The 12,253-nt window shown below is 54.6% G+C and overlaps 1 protein-coding gene and 1 non-coding gene across 22 annotated transcripts in view; both read left to right on the top strand.

Moving 5' to 3' along the window:
• Positions 1–12,253, top strand: part of EP400 (E1A binding protein p400) — a 98,459-nt gene that overhangs the window by 57,009 nt on the left and 29,197 nt on the right. For all 21 annotated transcript variants that reach the window (XM_032471358.1, XM_032471361.1, XM_032471373.1 and 18 more), the window contains 8 exons: positions 894–1,058; positions 2,441–2,602; positions 3,758–3,852; positions 4,286–4,557; positions 8,698–8,900; positions 8,983–9,152; positions 10,492–10,688; positions 12,128–12,239. In XM_032471358.1, coding sequence (XP_032327249.1) covers positions 894–1,058; positions 2,441–2,602; positions 3,758–3,852; positions 4,286–4,557; positions 8,698–8,900; positions 8,983–9,152; positions 10,492–10,688; positions 12,128–12,239 — 1,376 coding nt within the window. The remainder of the gene's footprint in view (positions 1–893; positions 1,059–2,440; positions 2,603–3,757; positions 3,853–4,285; positions 4,558–8,697; positions 8,901–8,982; positions 9,153–10,491; positions 10,689–12,127; positions 12,240–12,253) is intronic.
• LOC116661043 lies at positions 10,138–10,269 on the top strand. Its single transcript, XR_004316807.1, has one exon. It is a non-coding gene; the product is annotated as a small nucleolar RNA SNORA49 (small nucleolar RNA).

Raw genomic sequence — 12,253 nt, 5'->3', positions numbered from 1 at the left:
TTTTCCCGTTTTCCCTTCCTTGTTTACAGTTTCTGTGGGCAAAATAGATGTGTTTCTAGTCTTTTGCTAACTGTTCTGTTCATTGTATCACTAATAACTCTGGCATGAATTTTCATGGGTGCAACGTGTAGACTCGAATATCAACCATTGGGTAGAAAAAAACTTCAAACCTGTTATTCGGTTACATCCTAAAGGTAGTACCTTTTTGAGTGAGGTGCATATGACTCCATCTGAGTTATGCTTTCAAAAAAAACCTCCTAAGCAATGTTAAGTCACGTTTTTTCATGGTAAATGTAATAGATTGAATCCTACAGTCTAGTTAAAATCAGTGTGAAAAATGTATCTTAAAGTGTGATGTATTTATGTACTTTTAACATACATTTCCAGATTTTGAAAACGTTATGGGTGTAGTTGAAGCTATTTACTCTTTTATCTGTAGCGACGTAATCTTGTTTATCTCTGAGCTGAACTGGGCATATACTTTTTCACATTTTGAAAGTTCTGTGAAGTTAAGAGGTTGATATGAGAGGTTCAAAGTGTATTACCAGTACATTTCTGCTGTGTTCCGTATTTGCGACTTTCTTACTGTTTGGAAAGAAAAGCGAAATGTTCCTTAATAGTTTGGTTAATTATATTAATATTTGATCATCTAAGATCTCTACCAGTTATGGTTAAGTCAGTTGACTGTTAAGATCTGATGTTAATTTTAATTATTTTCTCTCTTCCGTTGAAGTAATTATTTTCTGCAAGTGTTAAAAAGCGGTACCTAACAGATGCTTCTGTGACACTTCAGTGCAGTGCAGATAGCCATTCTGCACCACGAGTGACCGTCAGTGCAGCAGTCGTGAACTTTTCCCACAAGTTTTAATTCCTTTCCCTCTGCGTTTCTGCAGGTGGGGAGGTCGTCAAAATAGCCCAGCTGGCGTCCCTCGCGGGCCCGCCGAGCCGAGTGGCCCAGCCGGAGACGCCGGTGACGCTGCAGTTCCAGGGGAACAAGTTCACCCTGTCCCACAGCCAGCTCCGGCAGCTCACGGCTGGCCAGCCCCTGCAGCTCCAAGGTGAGAGCCCGCTGCCTGCGGTGGCCCGCCAGGACGTTAGCCAGGGTATCCCGGCCGGCCGACGCCCCCCGCGGCTGTGACTTGGGCCCCTCTAGAGTGCAGGTGCTTTGCCTGTAAGTGCCTTCATGAGTCTCACCTTGTAGGTGTCTGGAGGACCAGTGAGATGACATGTGAGTCGCCTGGTGGCCTGGTACTTGATACATGTTAAATAGAGGGTACTCGTTTTTTTAAATAAAATCTGCCCTTTGAAAAAAGTTTCCTGTTTTCAAAATCAGACTAGAAATGCTTGTTCCTTTTCAATTTTATTGTGAGGTAGGTTGTCCTAAAAATGCCAAAGGGCAGCGGTTTATGCAGGAGAAGTTGTTTTCTTTTACATACAGATTTTATTTTATTACTAAAAATTTTTTTTTTAATGGACTGGGAATTGAACCCAGGACCTGTTGCGTGCTGAGCACGTGCTCTGCCATTGAACTGTATCCCTGCACCCCAGGTACAGATTTTAAAACTGTAACTCGCAGACCAAAGCGAGCCTCCAGGCCCTTGGCTGAGAGCGCGTGTTCACGTAGTAACTGCTGCTTGGGGGAAACGGGATGCGGTTTGGGTGGAATGTTACGTTAGTCGCAGGGGAAGGCCGCAGCAGGTCCGTCACTTCAGTTCCTCGCAGCTGGAGCTTAGGGTCCTCAGGTGGGGTCCAAGCAGTTGGCCCCGACGTGTCGTTCGAGGCTGTTGCCTGGCAGACGCTTCCGTTGTCAGCCAGGCCTGGGGTGTGCCACGCAGACACTGGAGAGACACACGGTGTTAGTGGAGTGGAGGCCCCCAGGAAACCTACAGCCAAGAAATGGTTTAGTTTGGTTTAATTCTATATTTCTCCAGTTTTTTGACCACAGAGAAAATTTCTGGTGGACTCTAGTTTTTGGGGAGTACATCTCCACACTAGAAGATGTTGGAAAGACTTAATCCCACAAAGGGTTGAAAAAAACGAGTGTTTAGATGTTTCTTCATTCAGCCTGATCTGCTGGCAGGCACCATCGCTTGATGTGGGAGCTGGGGCTGTACCCCTGTGACGGCTCAGGGCTTCGCGCAGCTGTGACGGGCCCTCAGCGGGCACCTGCTGCGTTACCTGGGATCAGGAACTGCAAGGAGAGGATGAGCTTTTTTTGACATTAAGCAAAATGACTGTGTTCCTTGTTTTCATTTGTTGTGAATGGGATGTTTCCCGTTTTCTCCAAGTGACTGGACTTTGCATCGCCTTGCCTTGTCAGAGTAAACTTGATCTTGGATTTTCGGTTTGTTGCCGGGTTTCTGTGCGTTGGGAGTGAGCGTGGCCCGTGGGCCAGAGGCACACGCAGCTCGCGGCTGAGCCTGGGTGTGTGTGATTGCAGGCAGCGTCCTTCAGATCGTGTCCGCGCCCGGGCAGTCCTACCTGCGACCTCCAGGCCCCGTGGTGATGCAGACCGTGCCCCCGGCGGGGGCCCTGAGCGCCCTGGGAAGCAAGCCCCCTGCCGGCGGCCCCGGCCCCGGCCCTGCGCCCGTGACCCCACCAGGTAGGGTGTGTGAGCAGGATGGAGACTGGGCTTTGAAACTTCGTTCTGCCGTTCTTTGCTTCTGAGGGAGCTGGAAGGTGTTTATGATTTCTGAGCGTGGCGCCTCAGAGCCTGGTTCTGCGGCAGCCGGTTCAGCGGGGTTTGTCTTCTTTGTTTTTTGTCCGCAAAGGTATTGGCTGAATAGAACCAGTCTCCACTCACCTTAGGTTTTTATTTTTTGGTTTTGCTCAAACAAGAGACTTGGAATCATGAGAAAATTTGCTTGTTAATGTTACAAACACACTCAGCGACCGTGCTGGGATCTCCCCTGGGGTGGTCACGGACCCTTTCCCTTCTGCAGTGTGTGCTGTGACCCGCGGACACACCCGTTCTCGCGTTCCTGCGCAGGGTCCCTGCGTGGGGCCCTGGGCAGGCACTTGGAGGGAGTGGCTGTGTAGAAGCAGCGGGGACCTCTCCCAACCCGAATCCCTCGTCACTGCTCAGCCCCAGTCCCAGGGGCATCTGCGGTGCAGCTGGGGTGGTGTCCCTGCACCCCCTCCCCGTTGGGCCCTGTTAGCGTCACCTGGTGGCAGCTCTGCTTCCAATTAGCTTAGTTGTTCGGGTTTTCGCACCCCCCCCCACCCCCCACCCCGCCACCAGCTGCTAGCCGCCCTCCCTAGAGGGCCCTATGCACCCTAGCCCGGAGCCAGTCCAGCCACTGGGTTCTAGTTGCCTCATCCCTTCCCCGCTCCTGCCCTGAAGCAGCCCCTTTTCAGGCCTCAGACCCTCTCTCATAGCCCCTTGTGTCCTGTCTCTGTCGGGACATGCAGCATAACGTGGCCAATGGGACTCCTCTGTCCTGGTCTGCAGGGCAGTGCTGGCTCCCTGCCTCGGGCAGACCGGGTTGATGCCGCTGAGATGCTGAGGGAAGCGGGTGCCAGGGCCACGAGGGCATGATGGCAGGGAGCCCTGCGGGTTTGAGGTGCGTGCTGGGCACTCGCCACAGAAGAGGGACAGACCACGGTGCACAGCTCACACCGTGGCTGGAGAGCAGGCTTCCTCACTGGTGGTTCTGGGGTTTCACAGCCAGCTGGGTGCTCCAGGTGGAGGAAGAGGGTCTGTCTGGAGAGCATGTCAGTAGCTTTGTTTTCCAACCCCTGGTTTTTGCATTTGTAGTGGGTGTGCCTGGTCGAGTGGCAGTCAACCCCCTGGCTGCAGGAGAACCTGGAGGGGCCTCCAAACCAGCCTCTCCCATCGGAGGGCCGACCCAGGTACGGTGCAGCACTCACGCCCCAGCGCCACGCGGCCCCGGCGGCCACACCTTCCCCACGGAAGTTGGTTTTCAGAAGCTGCTTGTTACAGTGGCTGGCTGTGGTATTTAACTGCTTCCATGCGGCTTCATCAGTATCAAAACACGTTGTCTCTCCGAGTTCTAGAATTTTGATCTTACGAACGCATTTCTTAATAGAAGAAATGAATTTGGGCTTCCCCTCCCCATGTTTTTGTGTTCTTTTGCCCGTCTTCCAGGCGTTAGAGATGTTCACTGTGTCTCAGGAAATGCTTTTCACGTATTTCTTCCTTTCCTGTCACTGCTTCCTGTGGAGCCAGGCCCCGCGTGTCTGTGTGTGCGGGGCCCTCAGGGCTTGCTGAGGCCAAGTAAGCCTCGTGTCTCAGTAACCACTCTCATCGCTGTTTTCCATAAAGGAGGACAAGACCAGACTTTTGAAAGAACGGCTGGACCAGATTTACTTTGTCAACGAGCGGCGCTGCTCCCGCGCCCCCGTCTACGGCAGGGATGTGATGGGGATCTGCTCCCTGGCCGGCCGAGCGCCGGGGCCTTGGCTCGGGGCGTCCGGTGGCAGTTGCGGGAAGGGGGCTGGGCCTGCGAGCCGTCACACGTGGCCCTTGAGAAGCCGGAGGGACCTGATTTTGACGCTGACCCAGCGTCAGGAGACCCTCCAGGACGTCATCGACAGGTAGGGCGGCCTGTGTGTGAGGCTGTGTTGTGAGTGTTCTTGCTTGCTCGCCGTGTCTCACCCCCGCAGCTCCCGTCGTCGTTCTGTGGACGTCCCTCTTACTCCTGTTTCTCCAGAGCTGTCCCTTGGAAGTCTGTTTGGGGTCCCTTTTGGGGTCTTCAGCTTTGGCATCAGGTGGTCTCTCCGCTCCCCAGGAGGCCTCCGCGCCCACCCCGGGGGCTGAGTCCTTGCCCCGCAGGCGTGGGCCTGGGGGGTGGGGTCGGGACGGTCGCGGGCCGCCTGTGGGCAGAGCACATTCCCGCTAACTCGGGGTCGGGGGCCATACCGCTGTGCTGCTGGCCGCTTTCTCCATTATGCCCTTTTAAAAAAATGTGATTAAAAAGCCACACAAATGATTTAACGTTGCCTGATGAGAAAATGTGTTTAAGAGCTGAGCTCAAACAGGCTTTAAGAGAGAAGACTGAAGTCCAGAGGCGGCTGCGGCCCCGCGGCCACACCAGGCGCTGCTCCAAGCCCGCGTCCTTACGTGGGGCGTTGGCCCTGCTCTCGCCTGATTGCCGGGTTCAGCCTGAGAGTGTTTTCTCTCCCTCTTCTGTTCTGTCTGTGCTGCTGAGCGGCGGTTCCCGTCTTACTCGTTTACAGCGGGGAACCGAGCAGTGCTGTGCCCTGGCTCCGCTCTCGGGGTGTGTCTGCTTTAGGTCCCTCAGATCAGGGTTGGAGAAATGGGAAAGAGAAAAGTGGGGTGGTTCTCCTGCTGTGAGTGAGCCGGCCCCTAACCCACAGCTCCGCCCTCCGCCTTCTGCGTCTGGGGTTGGTGACCTCTTGTCTCTGCTCTCTTCTTTCCTTCTCCTTCCTCTGACGTTGCAGGTAACTTTCTAAAACAGAGACACTTCTTAGGGCAGTTACAGGTCCACAGTAGAACTGAGGGGAAGGTGCAGAGATTCCCTGTGCCCCCGCAGCCCCCAGGGTAGTGCCTCTGCTACAGCTGATGGACCTACGCTCGCGCATCAGTACCCGGAGCTTACATGCAGGTTCACGTGTGTCAGTGCCCCCTGACGTGTGTCCACCGTCACAGTCGCACTGAGCGGTTCCACTGCCCTAAAACGCCGGCTGCGCACCCACTGCTCCTCCCGCCCCACCAAACCCTGGCAGCCACCGAGCTTTCCATGGCGTGCACCGTTCTGCCTTTCCCAGAATGTCACTCAGTTGGAGTTACGCAGTAGGCAGCCTTTTCAGATGGGCTGCTTTCGCTCAGTGATGTGCATTTGAGGTTCCTCCATGTCCTCGTGGTCTGACAGCTCCTCCCTTCAGTGCAGAGTGACATTTTCTCATCCGCATGCACCTCCACGTGCTTTTCCATTCACTTACTGCAGGACACAATCCCTGCTTGGATTTGTGTGTGGACGTAGTTCTTAACTCATTTGGATGAGTCCCAAGGAGCGTGATTGCTAGCTCATACGGGGAAAGGGTGTTCAGTTGTGTTAGAAATGGCCGTCCTGCACGCCCACCAGCGAGCGGTGAGTGAGCTCCTGCCGCTCCGCGTCCTTGCCAGCAGCCAGTGTCGTCGGTGTCGGTTTGGCCGTTTTGAGGGGTGTGTGCTGTGTCTTGCGGCTTTAGCTGGCGTCCCCCGACGTCACACGTGTTGGGCTTCATTTCATACACTTACCTGCCGTCTGGTAACACGTGCTAAGGCCTGGGTCCACCTTTAAGACAAGTTGCTTGTCTCCCGATGGCTGCGTGTCAGGGATTCTCTGTATCCTTTGGGTCACGGTCCTTCAGCAAGTGTGTCTTTTGCAGGTATTTCCTGCTAGTCTGCAGCCTTCCTTTTCACTCTCTGGACGTCGTCTTTACAGAGCAAGTGTTTTAAATCTTGAGCTGATTAATTCTTCCACGGATTGTGCCTCTGATGCTGCATCTAAGGTGTCACTGCCAAGCCCAAGGTCACCTAGATTTTCTCCTGTGTGATCTGCTAGGGGTTTTTATTGTTTTGCATTTTACATATAGACCTGTGATCTATTTTGAGTAAATTTTTCAAATTTTACTTTTTATTTTTATTTTTGGGGCAGGTAATTAGGTTTATTTATTTTTGATGGAGGGACTGGGGATTGAACCCAGGACCTTGTGCTTGCTAAGCGTGCCCTTTACCACTGAGCTGTGCCCTCTCCCCTTGAGTTAATGTTTGTGAAGGGAATGGGTCTTTGTCTAGATTTACTTTTTCCCCTCCCGTTTAAAAAATCCTGTATCAAGGGAAACTTTGAGACGTTTGAAGTAGAATAATACAGCGAACCGCAGTGTGGCCATTGCCTGTTTTCCACGGTTGTTAACTCAGTCCTGCTTCCTCTGTGCCCGTTCCCCTGAGCACAGAATATTTTGAAATAAATTCTTGACAAACACAATTTTTCCCTCTGTAAGATTTCTCTGTGCCCTGAAAGGCTGGGAGTCTTTAAACACAATCACAATACTGTTACGACACCTAAAAAATTGATTTTGTCTCATCATCAAATGTCTATTCAGTATTTATTTTATTGATTATCTCATAAGTAATCTTTTTTATAGTTGAAGCCAGCATCACAGTAAGGTGGATGCACAGCAATCAGTTTGTGTCTCCTGTGTATCTTTTAATCTATAGGCTCTATTTCTGTTTCTCCTTTTTTACCCCTTGCAGTTTATTTGTTGACGAAACCTGGGGCTTTGCTGTGTGGAATTTCCCGCAGCCTGGGTTTGCTGACTGAGTCCCCATGGTGTAATTTAGCGTGTTGCTTTGTTCTCTGTATTGATCAACTTCAGTTATTTGTTGTTTGTGTGTGTGTGTGCGCGCACGCAGGAATAGGTGACACTGTGTCCTGCCGTTAGGAAGCACGTAGCGTCTCTTCTGGGGCCGTCGTTTTGCACGTGGATGTCCGGTTGTCCTAGCTCTGCTGAAAAGACTGTCTTTGCTCCCTTGTGTTCCCTGTGCTCCTTTGTCAAAGGTCAGATGGCTGTGTTTATGAGAGTCTGTCTCTGGGCTTGCTTTTCTGTTCCATTGATCTGCTTATTATTACTTATTCACCAGCACCACACAGTCTTGATTTCTGGTGCTTTATAGTGAGTCTTGAAGGCGGTGGTGCCAGTGCTCCAACTTTCTCCAGTTCAGGGTTGTGTTGGCTCTTCTGGTCTGCTGCTTCTCCACATAAACTTTATTATTTTTTCCTTCCTTCCTCCCCCCCCCCACTCCTTTTCTCTTATTTATTTTTATTTGAGTAAAGTTGATTTACCACGTTAGTTCTAGGTGTACAGCAGTGATTCGATTGTATACATAAACACATGTATATATGTATTCGTTTTCAGATTCTCTTCTGTTACAGGTCATTACGAGGTGCTGAATGTGGGCTCCTGTGCCATCTGTTTGTCTGCTCTATGTACAGCAGTGCTGCTTTTCTGTAGACGCTTCAGACTCAGTTTGTCGGTATCTACAAAATCACTGCCTGGGGCTGCGTTGAATGTCTAGATCAGGTTGGGAAGAACTGACATCTTGACAATACTGGGTCTTCCTGTCCGTGAACTTGGAATCTGTCTCCTTTGGTTTAGTGCTTTGAGTTCACTGATCAGAGCTTTGGCCGTCAGTGGCTGTTCACTTTGCATGTGGTTGGTCGCAAGTCTTGCGAGCCCAGTTCTTGCTGATGCCCAGAGTGAGGGCTTTCCTGGAGGTCAGGGCGGGCGCCAGGGTGGCCCAGTGGCTCGTCCGAGTCGTGATGGTGCTGCTCTCTGCCGCCCCCAAGCCTGGCTCCCTCCTGGGGGCACGGTGGCCGTGGCAGCTGCGGGGCTCACCTCCCCCAAGACTGTCCAGAAGACGGAGGATCTGTGCCCCAGGACTCCCAGCAGAAGGCCGGCGCTGCAGGGCCCCGTCTCCACGCCCGGTCCTGTGGCCTGGGGGCTGCCTACGCCGCTCCTTCTGGTCTGGGTGGCCCTTGCTGGCTGCGGCGGGTTGGGCATGCTTCCAGCAGCTGTGTCACCCACCCGGTGCTGACTGGAGTCAGGCACCTGGCTTCTCCGACGGTTCTGTCCTCTTCCTTCTTGAGCCTTCGCTGCCTGAGACAGAGGTGCTACCTGGTGGGGACGCCGTGGGAGCCACCGGTGACGGGTGTGCTTTCTGCTTCTCAGGGTGGTGTGTGTGATCCCTCCAGTGGTGGCTGCACCCCCGTGCTTGTGGGTGGCAAGGCCGCCCTCGCTCTACAGCCACAGGGTGAGGCTCTTGAGGCAGGGCCTGAAGGAGCACATGGCCGCCTACGCCCAGCAGCTGCAGCAGGTGACGGCCCCGCGCTCGCTGCGCTTTCCTGAGCTGAGACTGGTCCAGTTTGACTCAGGTACGGGGGGCCCGCCTGCCCTGCTGCCGCGCCAGGTCTGCCCCCCGGGGTCACAGGCCCTCTGATGTGACTCGTTTCCTAGGGAAGCTGGAGGCTTTAGCCATCCTACTCCAGAAGCTGAGATCTGAAGGACGCCGAGTGCTGATTTTGTCTCAGATGGTGCTAATGTTAGACATCTTAGAGATGTTCCTCAACTTCCATTACCTCACCTACGTGAGGATCGACGAAAATGCCAACAGCGAGCAGCGGCAGGTGAGGAGGGGGTGTTCTGTTTCGTTACCACTTGTGATTCAGCTGCGTTAGCTTTAACCTCCAGCTGTGCAGACCCAGCACGCTCGTGCCCTCTGAACAAAGGGGACAGTGTCTCGGGGTCTCTGGACTTCAGCTGCGTCCTGTCATTCAGGACGTGCAGTCGGCTCGGCGCTCGGATCAGGTGGTGGCCGGCCGTCAGGACAGCACGAGACGGGTGAACTTCAGGCGGCAGCCACGTGAAGCGTGCAAACTCCCGGAGTAATCACAGTTACAGGCCCACTTTTCTCTTGTGCAGTTAGCCCAGGGTGACTTGATGCCGTCAGGCGCAGGGTGACAGGCACGCTCAGACCCTGCAGTGGGGGCGCGGATGAGGGCAGCTTCCCGGAAGGCTAGCAGAGAGGAAGGCCGTGTGCTTGAGCACGGATTGCGTGTGCAGGGCTCCCTCCTGCAGCAGCACCCCCGCACCTCTCAGAGGTTTACAGTGCACAGCCGCCCAGTGCGGCAGGGTCTGTAACGGCCCCAGTCAGGAGCCGAGTGAACGGCCAGGAGGATGAGAGCGGGTGCCAGGCTGTCTGCGTGCCGCAGGGCCTGGCCCTGTCATGAACACACAGCGTCCCGAGCATTCCGTAGGATGAACTAGGAAGCCTCCAGCCGCCGTTCAGAGCAGGCTGTAGTGTCCTGGCGGAGCATTCCTAAGCGCAGACACACCGCTGGGCTGGGGGTCGTGTCACCCGCACCCGCAGGACAGCGCAGGGGACTCCTCACAGCGGCTGCATGCCGGGGCGGCCTGGAGGACGTACACTGCGGTCTTAAGTAACAGGTTTTCCTGGTGCTGATGTAACAGATCATGTAGAGAACTTACGGGAAGAAGAGGGTCGGTCACCTGTTGAGGTGTGTTTTGGTGCTGAAGTGAGTGCAGAAGAGAAGTGGGAACCAGGCCAGCTGGGCCGCGGGAGGCAGGGGCCCCTCTTCCTGGCCGGTTTCGCTCCCTCAGCCTTACTGCAGGGCACTTTTGCTGTAGAGTGCCCTGACATTGCCTGAGGGCACAGGAAAGAGCGCCCATCCCTCCCCAGAGAGACTCTGTGTTCTTGTGGGGCCTACACGGTGAGCTCACAGTTCCCGTCGTGGGGGTCTGTAAGCGAGGCCTGGCAAGGTTGGGACCGGTGGGAATGTCGGGCAGCAGGGAGTGAGCCATGTGTGGTGCCCACAAGAGAGCGGGCCACGTGCCCGGTGAGACCCAGGCTGAGCGGTTTTGTGCTGGGCTAGCGTCCAGCTGTGGAATATCAGCACATGGGAGGTGCCATCCTTTATACCAACCCGAGGACTTGTCCCCCTGCAGGAGCTGATGAGGACCTTCAACCGAGACCGACGGGTCTTCTGCGCCCTCCTCTCCACCCACAGCCGCGCTACGGGTGTGAGCCTGGTGGAGGCGGATGCGGTGGTCTTCTATGACCATGACCTGAACCCGGTGATGGATGCCAAGGCCCAGGAGTGGTGTGACCGGATTGGGAGGCGCAGGGACGTGCACATTTACAGGTGGGCACGGCCCCGCGCTCCCTAGCCCGCTGCGCTCCGCGTGCCTGCCCTCAGGCCGACGGCAGGTCTCTCCCGCCGCCGCCTGTCGGCTTCCTTCCCGCTCAGCGTTTGCCTGGAGTGTGCCTGGGCTGAGTTGCGGGGACGTGCCATGGTGTTCTTCCACCACAGCCTGGCACCTCTCCTGGGGCAGCTGGCCCTCAAAGGGTGGTTCACGCTTTAGGCTGTTTCCCGCGTCATCAGATGTGAACTATCTGCAACAGCTTTCTGCTGTCAGTTCCTAAGTCGGCTCTTCAAAGTGCCTGAGTCTCGTACTTGGCTCCACGCCAGCAGCTGAGGACGAGGGAGAGGCTCTGGTGCGTGTGGAAGCACTGGTGGCGACAGCGTGGTGGCCTGGCCTGTACTGTTGGCTGGGCGTGTGCCTGGTGGCCCAGCACGTGCTCACCTGCCAGTCCTGGGAGGTGTTGCCGCGGGAGCTGAGGTTCCTGCCGCCGGCCTGGACCGCGTGCTATTTCAGTCAAGACGTGGAAATCCGTATGCTGAATTTAAATAACTATTTAAAAAAAATTATAAGTGTATCACTTGTTTATTGAAAAGAAAAAAAGAAGGAAAGCATGTGGAGAAAAATACCCTGTCCGGAGGCAGTTAGTAGCATCTCAGTGTGTTTTTCCAGACAGTGCCCTTATTTTTCAGATGACTCGGGCCAGCAGTCTGATTTCGTAATCCCGTTTTCTTTTAATGATATAAGTGTATTTCCATGCTGATAAATATAAACTTGGTACATTGTGTATCTTGAAAGAATTAGTGTTTCACTGTGTAACTGCTCCCTTACTGTTGACCTGTTAGTAATTGCTAGCTAGAAATGAGCTAGAAATGGGAAAGACATTTTATCCTCAGTGGCCAGTCTGTCGACAGTCAGGAAGGATCTTAGCCGCAGAGGGGCAGAGTGTCCAGGGAGCGGAGGGTGAAACTGGGTGGGAGTGAGGAGAGAGATGTCCCGAGCAGGGGGACGTGCTGTGTTCTTGGATGGGAAGACCTGGTTCGTAAGATTGTGACGTTTCCCCGCAGCGATGGTAAAAGTTAGTGTAACTGTAACGAGGGCCCTGAAGGTGGGTGTGGTGGTGGCGGCTCCTGCGGCCTTTCCAGGGCTGAAAGCAGGAGCCAGGGGATGTGTGCTCTGGCCCCTTGGGGGTCCTGCACACACTGCTTGGTGGGAGGCACAGCGCTGGGGGAGGGTGCAGCCGGGCAGAGGTCCTGCTGCTGAGTGTGGACGTGGTCCTGGGGGAGCTGGGGCCAGGCGGTCGGCAGGGCTGCTGGACTGAGGTGGGAGGTGGTGACACACAAAGGCAGGAACTGCATGGTCTGCGAGCCGGGCCAGCCCGGGCGCTGTGCGGAGCCTCCAGGCGACTTAGTGGGCGTCCCTGCCTGTGTTCTGCTCGTAGGCTTGTGAGTGGTAATTCCATAGAAGAGAAGTTGCTGAAAAACGGAACCAAAGACTTGATCCGAGAAGTGGCTGCCCAGGGAAACGACTACTCCACGGCGTTCCTCACGCAGGTGCCCTGCTCCGT

This window comes from Camelus ferus, chromosome 32, assembly GCF_009834535.1.
Source record: "Camelus ferus isolate YT-003-E chromosome 32, BCGSAC_Cfer_1.0, whole genome shotgun sequence".
In the NCBI taxonomy this organism is placed as follows: domain Eukaryota; kingdom Metazoa; phylum Chordata; class Mammalia; order Artiodactyla; family Camelidae; genus Camelus; species Camelus ferus.
Note: the sequence above shows the minus strand (reverse complement) of the source record. Positions and strands in the feature narration are given on the sequence as shown.